Here is a 19,804-nt window from a genome sequence, read left to right on the forward strand (position 1 = left end):
TTATCTTTGTTTTTATAAAGAGTTTACAGCTACTGATTCTCTATTTAACTACAGATCCAACCATCATTAGGTTGGATCTGTAAAAGATTTTTTCTGGCTATACACAATGGGACATAATGGGTCAAAGCAATAAAACAAGAGAGAATAGTCTGCTGGCCCTCTTTAGCCAAGACCTACAGCATGCACTGGGGCACTTCGCAGCCAAATGCAAAGCGGGCTTTGAGCAAGGCTCACAATTTACCCATTGGTCTAGGGTCCCACCCTCACCTATGGCCATAAACGTTGGGTCATGACCAAAAGAAATAAGCTTCCTCGACAGAGTGGCCGGGCACTCCCTTAGAGATAGGGTGCGAAGCTCAGCTATCTGGGAAGAGCTCGCAGAAGAGCCGCTGCTCCTCCACATCAAGAACAGCCAGTTGAGGTGGCTCGGCATCTGTTCCGGATGCCTAATGCACGCCTCCCTCGGGAGGTGTTCCAGGCATGTCCCATCGGGGGAAGGCCCAGGACACGCTGGAGGGACTATGTCTCTTGGCTGACCTGGGAAGACTAGGAGTCTCTGCTTAGTCTGCTGCCCCTGCGACCCGGTCACGGATCAGCGGGAGATGATGAGTACGGGGATAGTCATGGTTAAAATAGGGAAGCAGTTTAAAAAGTAATTATACACTGAAACACACATTTCTGTCTTTATACTTTGATGGATGGGGATCAGAAGTAGTTATGTCTATGATACAGATATTATCCAGTACATCAGGTTGAGAATGAATCTAATAAGCATTTTATTGACAATACTGCAGCGGTCACTTATCAAAGACAGAGAGGGTCAAGGAAAAAGGAACACATTTCAAACAAAGCTTTTAGAATGAAGCAAAGGGAGAAGCTCCTTCAAGTCTAAGGACTGGATCTTGGCTGACATTAAAAGTCAGGATGCTTCCTTCGGGTCAGGAGTGAGTTTCTGCCTCAATCGAGGAGTTTAAGTATCTCGATGTATTGTTCATGAGCGATGGGAGGATGGAGCAGGGGACCAATATTTACAGTAATGAGGGAATTGCTCAGGTCTATCTCTAACCTGAAAAGAAAAAGCTCTGGTTTTACTGGTCCATCTACGTTCCATCACCCACCCATGGTTCTAAAAAATATCCATCCTGAAGGAATAAACGAACAAACAAGGAGTTGAAAAGAGCTTCTTCCATTGAGTGGGCGGGGCTCTGCTTCAGAGAATTGCTGCTAACTCACACCAGTGGTTCATCTGAGCAGGATGAGTCCTGGATGCCTTCATGTGGACATTTTCCATGCACATACAATTAGAGGAAGACTCTACAGCAGACCCAGAACCTGCTGGAAGGACTTTATATCCCTTCTGACCTGGGAATGCTCTGAGTTTCTACATGAAGATATGGGGAGTGTCTCCACAATCCCACTCAATCTCTTAAACAAAAGATGGATGGATTAAAAAAAGAAAGCATGATCCAGTAATCAGTTTGTGCCATCCTGCACACATTTACTGGCAAAAGCATAAAGCTGAGTCATATATCTGACTTATTTGTGTTCAATAGCTACAGAAACATCCACATAAGCAGCCATATTTAGGGAGACAAGCATTTATTCGAGGAAATGGCAGTGGCAGTTTTTAGTTTTATAAACTAAAAACTTTTTTTCTTCCTTTACATTTTTGGTCATCCAAAACCCGCATAAAACACAGCAGCTGTTTCATACCGGTTGATATTTTAACAATAAAACATGATTTACACAGGAACAGAAATCCTTCGGTTTATGAGACAATATTCCCTCAGGTGTAATTTATTTGAGCTGGACTTTTAAGGTTGATTTTTTTTTTTTAATATTTTAAATGAATGCTTTAAATAGACGTCATTTGAGATTGCAGAACAGCATGTAAAGAGTAAAAAGCTCAACGGTGAATTATTCATCTACAAATCTCTAAAGCTGCTATTCTCAACATGTATTTAACCTGTTTTTAAATGACTCAGTAAAATGATGTTTTGGACATCTGCTGAGCAGGGATAGAGGACATATTCCCAGTAGGTTGACGTGACCGAGGAGGAATGCTACAAACTGGGTGAGATGGAGGCCAAAGATCTGCTGTGGCGCCCCCCATAGGAAGCAGCTAAAAGCAGACGATCTGTAATGCCGATGGTCTGAAATGACCTGGTGTTTATTTGCATGTAAATAAAATCTACTCATTCGGGTCTGATTTTAATGGTCAGAGTGAACACTCGTGCTTAAAGGTGTCCACTTGTTTCTCAATGTGGTCCGAGTCTGAACAGGATCCATCTTTGATCTGTTTAATCTGTGTAGAAAGATCTTCAGCTGCTACAGGAACCCCCTGGATCCTCATTAGACTCAACAACGAACTCAAAGGCAGATTAAAGTACATTAATAATAAAAGAAAACATACATCTTGCATATTTTCCTAAGCTGTATTAAAGAAATAAATAATACTATTAGCTTATTAGTATTAAATAACAATAATTAAATAAATATAAATATATTAGACAATATCACTTCATCATAAGGGTCGGCACCCAAACGTATTTACTTTTATAGATCCTAATCAGTGAAACAGTAGAAAATGCGACTGACAGTCTTCCATCTTAACTTGCCAAGAAAAAAAAGGTTTAAGTTTCCATTCTGGTACCTGGAGCAGCTTGAATTGAGTGCTTTGATTTTCCAAATTCATGTTTTGTATTTACACAGTTTTCTTTGAGGTTGCACTAACAATCAGACAAAGGTCACCAACGCTTGGCCTGAATGAGCAGCAAACCCGCAAAGTAAACGTTTTAAGGAACAATAGAATGAGGCGCTTCAGAAGCAAGTAATCAGTTTTGTACAATGAGTAACTTAAAAACACATTTCTCTCGTAGCCACGTTTCATGATGGACTTTTAAATCTACATGAAATAAATGTTTGTGCTCAGGAAGAAAATCTAAACAGCTGACATGTTTTTTTTTTCCTTATGTGGTTCATTCTCAAAAGCCAGCTAATCTGAGACAGTATTAGTTTAGGTAAAATACATGTCACTCATTGCACAGCAAACATAACATTTACTCAGGATTCTTATGGATTTACCTGTCATACTTCTGTACTTGTCCAGACTCACATTTCCAGAATTCTCAGTCCTTTTTATCAAGATTTACAATAAAAATACAAAAACTCACCATAACTTTATGGCAGATATTTCTAGAGTGGTCAGGCTTTACATATGGAACCAGGAAAAACCGGAGACTGGATGGATGGAAGGAAGGAAGGAAAGTAGGAAGGAAGAAAAAGAAAGATGGATGTGTAAGTAGAAGGAACAATGGATGGATGGATGGATGGATGGAATGGAAAATGTCTGGAAAAAATATTTTTTGGGTGAAGATGATGAAATGGTGACAGTTTTCCAGGTCTGGTCTCTAAACGACACGTTTACAACATCAGAGGAGGAAAGAAAAGGACTGGCTGTAGGACTTGTCTGCTGAATCAAAACTCGTGTCTGTGATACATGTCCGGATCATAGTATTTGGTCACCACCACTCTGTTAGCAAACTTGCGGCCGGTGAGGGCCTGCATGGCTTTCTGACAGTCTGCAGGAGAAACATACTCCACAAAGATCTGAAAGGAAAAAACAGAGAAAACCCCAGAATCAGGTCCTGAATGGAAAAGAAACGGATCAGAACATTTCACAGAGAACTGAGTCAAAACCATACAAATGTTTCCCCAGGCATGGTAGTAGTGAGTAGTGTTGCAGTGGTAGACATTTTGTCCACACTTGCCCACAACGAGGCACGTTTTTTTGTTCCTTATTGGGTTTAAAGCCTGCATAGTGGAGTAGTTGGTAACAATGTTGCCTTGCAGCAAGAAGGTCCTGGGTTCAAATCCCAGCCTGGGGTTTTTCTACATGGAGTTTGCAAGTTCTCCCCTGCATGTGTGGGTTCTTGCCAGTTATTCCAGTTTCATCCCACAGTCTAAAAACAAGACTGTTATGTTAAACAGTCCTTAGGCATGAGTGTGTGTGCATGGATGTTTGTCCCGTGTGTTTTTGTGTTGCCCTGTGATGGACTGGCGACCTGTCCAGGGTGTACCCCGCCTCTCGTCCAATGACCGCTGGAGATACAGGTCCTTCTCAAAATATTAGTATATTGTGATAAAGTTCATTATTTTCCATAATGTCATGATGAAAATTTAACATTCATATATTTTAGATTCATTGCACACTAACTGAAATATTTCAGGTCTTTTATTGTCTTAATACGGATGATTTTGGCATACAGCTCATGAAAATCCAAAATTCCTATCTCACAAAATTAGCATATTTCATCCGACCAATAAAAGAAAAGTGTTTTTAATACAAAAAACGTCAACCTTCAAATAATCATGTACAGTTATGCACTCAATACTTGGTCGGGAATCCTTTTGCAGAAATGACTGCTTCAATGCGGTGTGGCATGGAGGCAATCAGCCTGTGGCACTGCTGAGGTCTTATGGAGGCCCAGGATGCTTCGATAGCGGCCTTTAGCTCATCCAGAGTGTTGGGTCTTGAGTCTCTCAACGTTCTCTTCACAATATCCCACAGATTCTCTATGGGGTTCAGGTCAGGAGAGTTGGCAGGCCAATTGAGCACAGTGATACCATGGTCAGTAAACCATTTACCAGTGGTTTTGGCACTGTGAGCAGGTGCCAGGTCGTGCTGAAAAATGAAATCTTCATCTCCATAAAGCTTTTCAGCAGATGGAAGCATGAAGTGCTCCAAAATCTCCTGATAGCTAGCTGCATTGACCCTGCCCTTGATAAAACACAGTGGACCAACACCAGCAGCTGACACGGCACCCCAGACCATCACTGACTGTGGGTACTTGACACTGGACCTCTGGCATTTTGGCATTTCCTTCTCCCCAGTCTTCCTCCAGACTCTGGCACCTTGATTTCCGAATGACATGCAGAATTTGCTTTCATCCGAAAAAAGTACTTTGGACCACTGAGCAACAGTCCAGTGCTGCTTCTCTGTAGCCCAGGTCAGGCGCTTCTGCTGCTGTTTCTGGTTCAAAAGTGGCTTGACCTGGGGAATGCGGCACCTGTAGCCCATTTCCTGCACACGCCTGTGCACGGTGGCTCTGGATGTTTCTACTCCAGACTCAGTCCACTGCTTCTGCAGGTCCCCCAAGGTCTGGAATCGGCCCTTCTCCACAATCTTCCTCAGGGTCCGGTCACCTCTTCTCGTTGTGCAGCGTTTTCTGCCACACTTTTTCCTTCCTACAGACTTCCCACTGAGGTGCCTTGATACAGCACTCTGGGAACAGCCTATTCGTTCAGAAATGTCTTTCTGTGTCTTACCCTCTTGCTTGAGGGTGTCAATAGTGGCCTTCTGGACAGCAGTCAGGTCGGCAGTCTTACCCATGATTGGGGTTTTGAGTGATGAACCAGGCTGGGAGTTTTAAAGGCCTCAGGAATCTTTTGCAGGTGTTTAGAGTTAACTCGTTGATTCAGATGATTAGGTTCATAGCTCGTTTAGAGACCCTTTTAATGATATGCTAATTTTGTGAGATAGGAATTTTGGGTTTTCATGAGCTGTATGCCAAAATCATCTGTATTAAGACAATAAAAGACCTGAAATATTTCAGTTAGTGTGCAATGAATCTAAAATATATGAATGTTAAATTTTCATCATGACATTATGGAAAATAATGAACTTTATCACAATATGCTAATATTTTGAGAAGGACCTGTATTTGAGTGATAAGTGATACTTGGCCCCAAAATATCACATTTTACAAAAGTATTTCATAAAGTCTTTGTATGCAGGAGGCCTTGGGAAAAATGTTAAAATATTTTGCATAAGAAAACCTACAAACAAAATTTTACTCAGGAAATATTTTTGATTTTAGAATTTTTGGCATGACTTATTTTTTGTTTGTAAAAGCCAGTAAGACTACAAAGACAATAAAAGATAAAGTGAACTTTTCTCTGTAAAGAAGATCCCATACAGATCTGTTTTATGCTATCCAAACACTTTCTGAGCGCACCTTTCCACAGCCGGGGACCTCCACGCCGTCCACGGGTCGGGGAATCTCGATGGAACGGACGTTTCCATACTTGCAGCACTCCTCCCGGATGTCCTCCAGGATTTCCTCGTAGTCCTCGTCGTCCACCAGCTCCTCCGGCATCACCATGTTGAGAAGGCACAGTACTTCTGTTGGCATGCCGGAGTTCTGCAGCCTCTGGAGCCCGGGCACCTGGAGTGTCACCGGGGTCTCTATGATGGAGGTCTGCAGGGGGAAAAGGGTCAGCAGCTGTGAGCTCTGAACGTCAAACTGTAGGTCATTAAATGATCAAATATAGATGAAGATTTAACATCCTCCTCCATCCTGTCCTCTGTCTCTCTATCAGAGAAAATAAAGCAGTTTTCAGTTAAGCTTTTTCATTTTCTCTTCTAACAGCAAGGTTGTTGTTTGTTTCAGCACTTTTTAATTAAATCCATTTAAACATATTGTCTATACGCCTTTCCTCAACCAGTTACTTTTGTAACTCAGATCTTAATATTGTGACATCTATTGTGGATACAAGCCGTCAGAAATAATGAAAAACTAAAGGACTACTATGGAATCCTGCTTATATTACTCTTAAGCCATACCATGCATCTCTAACTCTAACTTCTACTCACAGGATTAGCATTTTTTGCTCCCACACTTGCCCTCTGGACGATGAGCTTTTTGTCGCCCAGCTGCATCCCGTTGAGCCCAGAAACAGCCTGTCGAAGAAGAAACTCAGAGCCATGAAGAACGGATCAAACCCCGCTGGCGACGATCTGATCTTTCAGAGGAAACAGTAGGAGAGCTTTTACCTGATCAGTGGCGCTGATGTCAACGTATTCACAGAAGGCGTAACCTTTTGAAAGAGATGTGGCGCTGTCTTTCACCAGGTTGAAGGCTTTAAGTGGCCCAAATGACGTCAGGAGCTCCTTCACCTGCAAACAAGAGTCAGGGAGCCCCATCTAAGACCAAAGATCCATCTGAACATCACTCTGTATGTCTGCTGAGTGACTAATTACAAACACGCAGTGCCTTGCAAAAGCATCCATTCCACTTGAACTGAAAGGTGCGGCCTGCATTCTATTCAAGTCCTAAATCAATGCTTTATGGAACCACCTTACCCTGCATTGCAGCTGCAGGTCTTTGGAGGTATATCTCTACCAGGCTGGACTATTCTAATACACAAATACAGGTCCTTCTCAAAATATTAGCATATTGTGATAAAGTTCATTATTTTCCATAATGTAATGATGAAAATTTAACATTCATATATTTTAGATTCATTGCACACTAACTGAAATATTTCAGGTCTTTTATTGTCTTAATACGGATGATTTTGGCATACAGCTCATGAAAACCCAAAATTCCTATCTCACAAAATTAGCATATTTCATCCGACCAATAAAAGAAAAGTGTTTTTAATACAAAAAACGTCAACCTTCAAATAATCATGTACAGTTATGCACTCAATACTTGGTCGGGAATCCTTTTGCAGAAATGACTGCTTCAATGCGGCGTGGCATGGAGGCAATCAGCCTGTGGCACTGCTGAGGTCTTATGGAGGCCCAGGATGCTTCGATAGCGGCCTTTAGCTCATCCAGAGTGTTGGGTCTTGAGTCTCTCAACGTTCTCTTCACAATATCCCACAGATTCTCTATGGGATTCAGGTCAGGAGAGTTGGCAGGCCAATTGAGCACAGTGATACCATGGTCAGTAAACCATTTACCAGTGGTTTTGGCACTGTGAGAAGGTGCCAGGTCGTGCTGAAAAATGAAATCTTCATCTCCATAAAGCTTTTCAGCAGATGGAAGCATGAAGTGCTCCAAAATCTCCTGATAGCTAGCTGCATTGACCCTGCCCTTGATAAAACACAGTGGACCAACACCAGCAGCTGACACGGCACCCCAGACCATCACTGACTGTGGGTACTTGACACTGGACTTCTGGCATTTTGGCATTTCCTTCTCCCCAGTCTTCCTCCAGACTCTGGCACCTTGATTTCTGAATGACATGCAGAATTTGCTTTCATCCAAAAAAAGTACTTTGGACCACTGAGCAACAGTCCAGTGCTGCTTCTCTGTAGCCCAGGTCAGGCGCTTCTGCTGCTGTTTCTGGTTCGAAAGTGGCTTGACCTGGGGAATGCGGCACCTGTAGCCCATTTCCTGCACACGCCTGTGCACGGTGGCTCTGGATGTTTCTACTCCACACTCAGTCCACTGCTTCCGCAGGTCCCCCAAGGTCTGGAATCGGCCCTTCTCCACAATCTTCCTCAGGGTCCGGTCACCTCTTCTCGTTGTGCAGCGTTTTCTGCCACACTTTTTCCTTCCCACAGACTTCCCACTGAGGTGCCTTGATACAGCACTCTGGGAACAGCCTATTCGTTCAGAAATTTCTTTCTGTGTCTTACCCTCTTGCTTGAGGGTGTCAATAGTGGCCTTCTGGACAGCAGTCAGGTCGGCAGTCTTACCCATGATTGGGGTTTTGAGTGATGAACCAGGCTGGGAGTTTTAAAGGCCTCAGGAATCTTTTGCAGGTGTTTAGAGTTAACTTGTTGATTCAGATGATTAGGTTCATAGCTCGTTTAGAGACCCTTTTAATGATATGCTAATTTTGTGAGATAGGAATTTTGGGTTTTCATGAGCTGTACGCCAAAATCATCCGTATTAAGACAATAAAAGATCTGAAATATTTCAGTTAGTGTGCAATGAATCTAAAATATATGAATGTTAAATTTTCATCTTGACATTATGGAAAATAATTAACTTTATCACAATATGCTAATATTTTGAGAAGGACCTGTATGCTTCCATATAGACCATTCCATTGTGGTTCTGGCTGCATGTTTATTGTTACTGTCCTGCTGGAAGGTGAACCTCCAGGCCAGTCTCATCACTTCATTCGTGTACCTATTAACTCCGACTAGTTTATCTGTCCCTGCTAAAAAACAACATCATCATAGCACGATGCTGCTACCACTATGTTTCACTATAGGGATGGTGTGTTTGCAGTGGTGCAATGTTAGTTTTCCACCCCTCATGATGTTTTTCATGTAGGCCAAAGACTTCAGCTTTGGTGTCTTCCAACCAGAGAACCTTCATCAACCTGTCTGCTGTGTTCCTTGGTTTTCATGATGAGGTGGTTGCAATGTGTAAAAAGGTAAAAAGTTCAAGTGGTATGAATATGTTCGCAATCCACAGCACATATGGCTACTGAATGCAATGTCTGGATTTATACTAAATAGGTTTCTAAAAGCTGTATAACCTCCCCAGGATGATTATTGTGAAGATTAGTCAACCTGCAGGATTAACTGATTTTAATCTCCAGTCTGTGTGCAGCAACACTTTTCTGATGTAAAACCAAACAATGAACAACAGAAAACTGATGCCTGGAATCATGTTGCCTTAAATATGTCTTGATATATGATTTTAATTATAGAATTGCTCCAGTTCTCATGTGCAGAGATGACAAGGTGTGGGCATCAGAGTGCAAACAGTAAAGATATAATAATTATATATATTCTAACAGAATTTCAAAGATAAAACAATCAGTTAATGTTTAGTGTTTTTAACGTGACCTGCCTTCTTAAAGCTCCAAAACAAACCACTCATATATCAAAGCTTACCTGTAAAGAAAAACCCTCAAAACACCACAACGCCACCACTAACAAACTCCAACACCATCAACACCACGTCTTAATGATCATCAGTGCTTCACCCCAGATAACCAGATCCTAAGCGCGCTCCAAAAGCATGATGGGAAAGAGAGAACAGCCAGAACAGGAACCTGCCGGCTCGCTGTGGATCCGAGTGTGGACCAGAAATTCTTACTTGCCTTGTGTTACATGTTGGCATGGCAGCAGTAGATCAGTACTACTGAACAAATTATGAGCGCAGACTTAACGATCTTACAGGCCCCTAGCTGGGGACAAAGTGGGGGGACAAAAATGAAAGAGCTGTGAGTATCAACGCAGTGGAAGTGATTGTAATTATTCAATAAAAAAATCAAAGGAAAAGAGTCAGTGAATAAAAGACATCAGGCTGCAAATTGTCCCTGCTAAAAGGTTTTACTCCGTCACAAAAACGTTCACTTTATCTGTGCAGCTAAAGGCGTTTCTGGAGTTGTTCAGTGATGTTTTGGTGTTTTAATCTGTTCATGAAAGATCTTCATCAGTCAGTCATAGAGAAACCAGAGCATGCTCAGATGTTTTACGTAGACGATGAAGACTCCTTTAACGTGATCTGGTCCTGAATGTATCAGTGAGTTATATTATTCTAGGTTAGACCTGCTTTATACCTTTGAGAGGTAATAAGCCTCATGTCTGTCCACAGAGAAAACAATCAAATCTCCCTCATTTTGGTTTTATCAGATGACATTTTTAAAGACCAGAACCTTTTGGTGCCAGAAGACTCCATAGTCTTGACACTCCCAACAAATCACAATGAGCCTTGCCACTTTTCTTCAAAATACATAAAAAACTTTTAACTCACACAAACCATCTTGGAGCCAAATGGACTCTGTGCTTGGGACGGGGTGGCATGGTTATCATATGTGGATTGATTACGTCACCCACCCCTGGGGATCAGTAGAAAGCAATGACCTTCAAGCTGGGGTGGGGAATTACAGGAGCCAGAATGTTCTGTCAACAAAACAGACCGTTTAAATGTGGACATGGCGAACTGTAGTGGAGCTGCTTATTGTGGCAACACAGCACAGGACACACTAAGCCTTCCTCCTCGCAGGTTTTTCCCTCTTTCCCCTAAAACAGCGTAATGTTTTCTCAGTTTAGAAAATGTGTTGTTTTCCTGTGGCTTAACAGGAACAACAATGTGCTTTAATAAATAAATCACTAACAATTTCCTGGAAACTTTTATGCACTCTTATTCTGAATAGTGTGTATATACTGAGATAAATGGTGTGGAATCCCCATTGTCCTGCTGTGCCACGACAGGGTACATACATTTTTGGAGATGTTGCCATTTCACTGGATTTTGTTTTCGATTAAAAAGGGTCAACTGTTGCCTGAATCTGAAGCTGACCTTCTGAAAAGTTAAATTTCAGATCTCTATACTGTTGCATGAGATTCATGCTCAGTAATGTTGTTATTGGGTCATTGCTGTAATACTTGTGTCACAACTGCATTGATTCTGTGGCAGTGACACGCATGTTAGCTATATGTACCATGGGAGTTTAGCGGCCCTCATGCAACGGAAAGCTTTGACGTGTCAAAAAAACAAACCTCGCGGCCTTACGGGGCAGGTGATCAAATTATAATGCTACAGGGTTAAATATGTCAGAAAGCAAGGTGGGAGCATTAATTTCCTATGGAGTCATGACTTCCAAAGCCCAATACACAATAGAGTGGCAAGGATATTAGCTACAGCCTTGAGTATTTACTGCAACGAATGACAGATTGTTTATGAGTATTTTGACGTCTGTTTCATCCTTCATGTATTTAGCAATAGTCTAAAGTGATATTTTAGGGCTAGACAACACTTTTTTGTATTAAAAATATTACCTGTAGATGAACTGACATACGTGACTGAGTATGGGTGGCTTGGCAGAACATAAACTTTGTGCCAGTAAAACATGGAATGATTATGTGGAGAAGTGAGATTTTCAGCTGCTTCCATTCACTGTCAGTCTGTTTTAAACGACACTGCACAGATTCTTAATACAAAGTATTTGAGTCACACAGTTGTTAAAATAAGTAGACATTACAGTTACAGTTTTTGCCAGCAAAGGAGTGGAACTCAGAATGCCTACCCGAATGCAAAAAAAACACCAAACAACTGAAAAAATCCAGAAAGGCAAATTTCATAAAGTGTTCATGAAAAGGTTCCCTGATAGTTTCTTAAGGTGGACTTTTTCTTTCAGAAGAGATAGGTATGTGTCCCTTAATCTGTTTTTAAATAATTACACTGGGATTTGCTTACCTTTCCTAAATAATTTTCCTCAGCATGTGATTGTTATAATATAATTACTGGCATATTGACTCTTTCATATTTAAGTATTTAGCTGAATGAAAGCTGGCGTCCTGTTGGAACTATCACAAAAACACAAAATATTTTACAGTATTTTAGTAAAAGATTCCTACATTGTTATTTAAAGGCGTCATGTTTCTACAGGAAGCCAAAACAATCACTAAGGCCTGTTTCAGTACGACTAAAAGCTCAGCGTGTGAGAGAAAAGTTGGCAAAATAAAGGGAACCTGTGCAGTCTGCTGTCAGTAAGATACCTGGTCATCATTAAGGTAATTAGGCAGGCCTCCGATGAATAGTTTATGAGGTGAGTCAGGAACGACTGTGGAGACGACACCTACACAGCCAACAAGCAAAGAAAGGAAAGTCAGAAATCACTCAACAGAATGGGATAACTCTGAGCAAGGGATAGGCAGCTGAAACCAACCTGGAACATGGAAAGCCGGTTGTTCTGAGATTCCAGGTAAGGGACGATAATCATGAGGCCGTCTGATCTTCAACGACTGACCCTGGAAAATGATCCCGTCAAAGGCCATGGCCTGCGTCGTCTCATCAACAGATCGGAACTAGAAGAGAAGTCCATTTACACAAAATGGAAACGTTGGACAGAAACTATCTGTGCACAATGTTTGGGAAACATGCAATAATGTTAGCGAGGGTTAGGGTAATGGTATAACCTGAGGTACATTAACCTAATTAATGAAACACAGGTCATGTCTTTCTGCTTTTTGCTCATTGCAAACATAGAAACCACATAATGTTTGGTTTAACCTGCTACTGCAGAAAAATGAAATTCATCTCATCTGGTTTGGTAATAAACCAACTTACAACCTTACCACCACTCTACCTCCTAAAACGTTTTATTCTGCATTAAACAAGAAATATTACTAACTATATTACTGGTACAAAAAACCTAATTGCATAGTAGCTAAATAATTAGTTAATATTTATGTAATATGTACATTGATATTACTGTAACAATATATTTTGCAGCTGTGATAAAAACCTGTTTCCACAGCTGTTAATTAAATTCATATAAATTCTGAAAGCTTTGGTTGTCGAATCATCTAAACCCTGTTTTAACATAAAGTTTCCCCACGTCTGTAGGAGCCAGCTGGTAACCAGAATCGGTCCTCAGCGGAGAAATCTGATCTTTTTTCCTATCAGTGAACGCACCGACCCGAAGCGCTACCAGGTCGCCTCAACCACCGGACTCTTTTCTGCAAAGACGGTTGCTGAATGGAGAAAACTCAAGGTTAGCTACTGTCAGCGTCAGTGAGGTGTTCACAGTAAAGTCAGAGGAGCTATTTCACTGAAATTCTATTTTCTACTGAGGCGTGTCGGCGGTGATTCAGGCAGCTACAGGGAGGTTCTGGTCATGTTGTACTACTTTAATTCTGGTCGGTCTGTGCCCGATTTTTTTCACAAGACGTCCTTTTGTCTTGAGGATGCCTAGTCGAATTGGTGAAGAAGTGAACTGACCTGGAGCTGATGTCACAAACACCAGGAAGGCTGGAAGAAAATGTTCTGAAATGTGTAAATCTCAGAGAGGAATCTGGATCAGCTCAACATGGCATCAGCTGATCAGAGCTTTACAAAAATCAAGATACTGGAAATGAACTAAATGACTAAAACCAGATTTGAATTGGACCGATTTGGTTTTATTTACCTCCAGATGCATTTTGCTCCATTCAAATAAACTGAAACTGACTGTAATGTAATTGCTAATGTAAGATTCTAAAGACACTTTAAAATATCAACTTCAGATCATTAAAAATAATATTAAAACCCTGTTTTACAGCCACTCCTCTCATGCATAAAGCGTATCGTTACTTCTGCTGTTATTAGGAATAGTTAACGGCTACTCAGAGTATTAAGGCCTCTTATATGTTCTTCTGTAAGATTTCTTGAAAAATAAATCAGAACCAGTTAAAAATATTATGGGAAAATCAATGTTTTTCAAAAGACAGACTGAGGGAACTGTAATCAGTGCATCTTTAAAAGCCTCACCTCTAGGAAAGCAAAGTTTTTATCCTGATTGATCTGGACCGCCAGAACCGGGTTGCTCGGCGCTTGGGAGAGGCCTGCGAGACGCATCTGAGCGTTGAAGAACTCTGCCATTGACTCCTGCGCAACAGAAGTCCAACAAGATGAAAAATGCTGCAGAACTAACACATCAGTGCAGCACATGCATGTTGAAGCCTTTACCTCTGTTACACCAAACGGGATATTTCCAACATACAGGCGTCGGGCTTGTCTTGTCATCTGACTGCCAACTATGGGCACTTGTGTCGGCGCTGCAGCCACTCCAGTGGTGGTGGCTGTTGCCAGCAGAGCTATTGTTGGAATCTGACCTGCCGCTGGGGGAACAAGGAGGAGAAACGTGGTTGGACAGTGAAACCATGTGAGACAAAGCAGCACTTTAAAAAGACAATCAGTCAACAAAGCACTGAAGAAATGTTCTTGTGGACATACAAATGTAATAAACGTAGAAGCAGGAGGTACCTTGCATAGCTTTGTATTGCATTGGTGTGATGTGTTCAAAGCCTAGAGGAGGAACATCCCAGTATTTGCAAGTCTTTTTCTTTCTTGTTCGCCTCGGTGAATGGCTAGATGAAGAAAATTATCAAATAAAACCTCGGTGAGGAATAACTTCTCTCCTGGCTTTTTAAACCAGTATTGGTTTTATTTGAATGTTTTTTCCATGATGTAATTAGAGATGCTGCTATGAGGTCTCGGAAGCACCTGACCTGTGTTTCTTGTGCTCCCGGGAGGAGCTGCGGCGGTCCCGGCTCTTCCGGTCACGGCTGCGGCTCCTCTTCTCTCGGCTGCGGCTCCCTCTGTCTTTGCTCCAGCTGCGATGCTTGTCGCCGCGGCCCGGAGATCCACTGCGACTCCGCTTTTTGTGCCTCTCTCTTTCCCTCTCTGTGAGGAAAAAAAAATGGTCCCCCATTAAACCCAGTAACAACGAAATGGGATGACATCTGTGAAGGCATTTCAGGAAACAGACACCAACGAGGAAGAAGGACCGTGTTTTATGTAGTTTGGCCTTTTTAATCACCAGCTGTTAAAGGTAATGGTATCCTGGAGAACCAGTAGCGTTGAGGAACAGTCCTGCACTAATTACTGTTATTACTCATAAATTCTAACTAACCCTGAATCTACTGTTCAGCCTCACACAAAAAGGTTAATTTAAACAATATTTTGGTTGTTTTAGATGTTTTCTTTGACTATCTTTGCTTTCATGTTCAAAGAGGTGAGAACAGAAATACTAACAGTATTTGTTTTCACTGACAATAAAAACAGATCGGGGTGGTGAAGATTACGAACATTTTTAAGAAGTGCACTCCGTGGGTCGGTGACATCACAAGAGGTACACAAAGCTGATCAGAGTCTTGAAGGGGTTCACCCTGACATGGCTAAGCTGGAATTGGACTCTGATGACCTCTGACAGAGGCTCAAGTAGATGGAGAAGCTGGAGCAAACAGTGATGAAGACAATGATCATCTTCAGAACTTTATGTGGTACCAACATGTTTATATTACTGTTTCCATCCATTCGCTTTATGAGAATTTGAACCCCCCTGGAAATTTTGTGAACACTGTATTCCACTGCATCACCTTCAACATCTGCACTGCCTGCAGCCTGAGCTCATACTTCTTCAGCTTACCCATCGAGCTTCTCTCTGTCTGACTCCCAAACCCAATGAGATTTCCTTTTTCTTCTGTCTGCTGTTGACTGGAATGATGGCGACGGTAAAGGCTGCAAGTGGATGCATGCTGTGGCTGACTGGGGGGGGACTGGGCCTGTTGTATGTCTGCCTGCCTACACACCTAAGCCAGTTCCAGTTTTTAACAATCTAATCTATAAATCATAAATGTGTAGCTATTTATAATGAAAGCAACCATTTCATGCAATCCCCTACATTCAAGGCCTTTCCAAACCTTGAAAACATGAAAGTAAAACTATCCCAAACTCTGATGTTTCTAACTAAATATTAATTGATGAATAAATCAATTCTGAAGCACGAGGAGTTGATTTTAGCATAAACAGCTAAACAAAAACTATCAAATGTATTTAACAGGAAACCTTCTGATAAATGCGTATTTATAAAAAAAACATATCTACGAGAGCCTCGGGAATGACTGAACTCCAACTCTGATAGAAGTGCTGAACCTCAGCTTCCAGCTTCTTTCTTACTACCATGCACAATATGTTTCCCTCCTGTGTATTAATAACATGGTCTGATGCCCTCGTGTTTCCTCTATGTCGGAGCTCACGGGTAAATATGGCCGCTCTTCTTGGCAGAGCACAACTTAAGACCTTACAACAAACCAATATGAGACCTTTCTTGTTTCACTGCAGAGCTTAGTTTGTATTAAACGAAGTCAACAATCTGCTTGATATCAACAGGACCAAGGAGCTCAAGGTGGACTACAGGAGACAACAGGAAGGAAATCACCGAAACCGAAGGAGCAGAGGTGGAGAGGGTCAGCTACAGATAATATTACCAGAATCCATCAATTCATTTTTTTCACATGTCCGAGATGAGGTCGATGGTGTAACAGGTCTGGAGGGAAACCCAGACATCCCTGTCCCCAGAGCCCCACAGCATTATGCTACCAACATCGTGCATGACAGCCAATAGTGTTTTTAGGTTCGAAAGCCCTACTTTTACTCCTCCATACGTACTCATCGGACCATTAAACCTTTCTGCAGACGAAAACTGACTTTTCGATTTTTAAGCAGAAGCTTCTTTGCTGGTAGTCATCATGGTAAGCTTTAGAATTAAGTTAGAAATGGCTTTCCCAACTTCTATAGGTATTGACTTCCTCTGACTTTTCCACTGCTCCTTGTATTACTTCGACCAAAGAGTGCTGTCGGATCTTTTATAAGCGGCAAAACAGAAATTAGCAGCTGCCCTGGAAGACGTACCAAATGTTAGCAGGTTTTGACCTTGTTAAGATAAAATATGTTGCAGAACCTTCAGTACCACGTACTCAAATATTTAGATGACTAGGTATATACCTGAGCTTGCATGTATAACAACGATTGTGTGTGGATTAAAGAAAATCTGCATTAAAATCAAACAGATCAAACTAATTCTAGTTTATAAACACCGTTGCAGTTTGTTGTACAGGTCCTTCTCAAAAAATTAGCATATTGTGATAAAGTTCATTATTTTCCATCATGTCATGATGAAAATTTAACATTCATATATTTTAGATTCATTGCACACTAACTGAAATATTTCAGATCTTTTATTGTCTTAATACGGATGATTTTGGCATACAGCTCATGAAAACCTAAAATTCCTATCTCACAAAATTAGCATATCATTAAAAGGGTCTCTAAACGAGCTATGAACCTAATCATCTGAATCAACGAGTTAACTCTAAACACCTGCAAAAGATTCCTGAGGCCTTTAAAACTCCCAGCCTGGTTCATCACTCAAAACCCCAATCATGGGTAAGACTGCCGACCTGACTGCTGTCCAGAAGGCCACTATTGACACCCTCAAGCAAGAGGGTAAGACACAGAAAGACATTTCTGAACGAATAGGCTGTTCCCAGAGTGCTGTATCAAGGCACCTCAGTGGGAAGTCTGTGGGAAGGAAAAAGTGTGGCAGAAAACGCTGCACAACGAGAAGAGGTGACCGGACCCTGAGGAAGATTGTGGAGAAGGGGCCGATTCCAGACCTTGGGGGACCTGCGGAAGCAGTGGACTGAGTCTGGAGTAGAAACATCCAGAGCCACCGTGCACAGGCGTGTGCAGGAAATGGGCTACAGGTGCCGCATTCCCCAGGTCAAGCCACTTTTGAACCAGAAACAGCGGCAGAAGCGCCTGACCTGGGCTACAGAGAAGCAGCACTGGACTGTTGCTCAGTGGTCCAAAGTACTTTTTTTGGATGAAAGCAAATTCTGCATGTCATTTGGAAATCAAGGTGCCAGAGTCTGGAGGAAGACTGGAGAGAAGGAAATGCCAAAATGCCAGAAGTCCAGTGTCAAGTACCCACAGTCAGTGATGGTCTGGGGTGCCGTGTCAGCTGCTGGTGTTGGTCCACTGTGTTTTATCAAGGGCAGGGTCAATGCAGCTAGCTATCAGGAGATTTTGGAGCACTTCATGCTTCCATCTGCTGAAAAGCTTTATGGAGATGAAGATTTCATTTTTCAGCATGACCTGGCACCTGCTCACAGCCAAAACCACTGGTAAATGGTTTACTGACCATGGTATCACTGTGCTCAATTGGCCTGCCAACTCTCCTGACCTGAAACCCATAGAGAATCTGTGGGATATTGTGAAGAGAACGTTGAGAGACTCAAGACCCAACACTCTGGATGAGCTAAAGGCCGCTATCGAAGCATCCTGGGCCTCCATAAGACCTCAGCAGTGCCACAGGCTGATTGCCTCCATGCCACGCCGCATTGAAGCAGTCATTTCTGCAAAAGGATTCCTGACCAAGTATTGAGTGCATAACTGTACATGATTATTTGAAGGTTGACGTTTTTTGTATTAAAAACACTTTTTTTTCATTGGTCGGATGAAATATGCTAATTTTGTGAGATAGGAATTTTGGGTTTTCATGAGCTGTATGCCAAAATCATCCGTATTAAGACAATAAAAGACCTGAAATATTTCAGTTAGTGTGCAATGAATCTAAAATATATGAATGTTAAATTTTCATCATGACATTATGGAAAATAATGAACTTTATCACAATATGCTAATTATTTGAGAAGGACCTGTATAGTCCATCCATGTTGGGAAAAGCCCTAATCAATAAAAGCTTGGATGTGGACTTCTAACCACAGCTGCAAGTTAAGAAATTTCATCATTTTAAATAAGCGTTCATAACAATAGTGTTGAGCTCTTCGTACACGTTGTATTTATAAGCAATCGATACACTTAAAGGTCCAGAGGATCTTCCTGCCTCTTTTCCCCCACAGGTAAACTGGCAGCCTGTGTCCGGAGCTGCAGGTGAAGGATGGGATGGTGGCTGAGACATGAAGCCAAGCTGAGTGGCATCAGCGGCAGGACCCACACACTGGACCACCTGAGCCGCAGCGGCATACAGTGCACCGTAAAGTTGTCGTCACGTCGGTTTATTCATTCATAAAAACCAGCGAGCTAACGGTACGCACAGCCGTTAGGTCGCTAGCTTGCGCCTTAAAAAAAAAAAAAAAAAAAAAACCCGGGACGCAGACAGAAAATTCCGACGGCAGAAAAATAAAACAAACAGCTAACCTTGTCGATTCTCACTCAGCTGCTTCTCAAACTCCTCGAAATCCGACATTTTATTTGCTGTGAACAAAATACCGCTGCTTTGTGACGCCTGAGGGAGAAAATACATACGAACTGCCCGCTGTATGAGTGCAGAGGAACCGGAGTCCTCCCTCCGTGCGGAGTTTAAAGTGAGCGCCGTACATCCGGTAAACCCTTCACAATAAAAGCTTCGTACGTTCCAAGTTCAGAGGGTTTAAGGAAATGAAATGTTTCACTTGTTTTCGCTTGTTGGATTATCTAAACTAAGGTGCCCAATGGGAAAATAAATGTGAAGTGCTGGTCTGCACTGTTCAATTGTTAGGATTAATTGGAATGTATGTACCTGACTGTTGTGAAGAGCCTTGAGACAACATGTGTTGTGAATTGGCGCTATATAAATAAAACTGAATTGAATTGAATTGAATTGTATTGAATTAAATGAAGTCCAAATCCCCACTTTCAAAGTCTGACGGTAAATTATCTCTGTATTGTAAAGTTGGAATTTCGGAGGTCCAAGTTGAAAACAAATAACTGAAGTGA

General features: G+C 41.8%; 1 protein-coding gene across 1 annotated transcript; it reads right to left on the reverse strand.

Moving 5' to 3' along the window:
- Positions 1-752: 752 nt before the first annotated feature.
- LOC124863760 (splicing factor U2AF 65 kDa subunit-like) lies at positions 753-19,471 on the reverse strand. The gene is made up of 11 exons (XM_047358230.1): positions 19,247-19,471; positions 14,752-14,926; positions 14,507-14,610; positions 14,210-14,361; positions 14,012-14,128; positions 12,429-12,567; positions 12,259-12,338; positions 6,836-6,958; positions 6,656-6,742; positions 6,018-6,260; positions 753-3,609 (listed from the first exon to the last, which is right to left on the reverse strand). The coding sequence occupies exons 1-11, from the start codon at positions 19,350-19,352 to the stop codon at positions 3,478-3,480; spliced, it is 1,458 nt and encodes a 485-aa protein (XP_047214186.1). The 5' UTR covers positions 19,353-19,471; the 3' UTR covers positions 753-3,477.
- Between the last annotated feature and the right edge of the window lie 333 nt (positions 19,472-19,804).

This window comes from Girardinichthys multiradiatus, chromosome Y (assembly GCF_021462225.1).
Source record: "Girardinichthys multiradiatus isolate DD_20200921_A chromosome Y, DD_fGirMul_XY1, whole genome shotgun sequence".
Lineage (NCBI taxonomy): Eukaryota > Metazoa > Chordata > Actinopteri > Cyprinodontiformes > Goodeidae > Girardinichthys > Girardinichthys multiradiatus.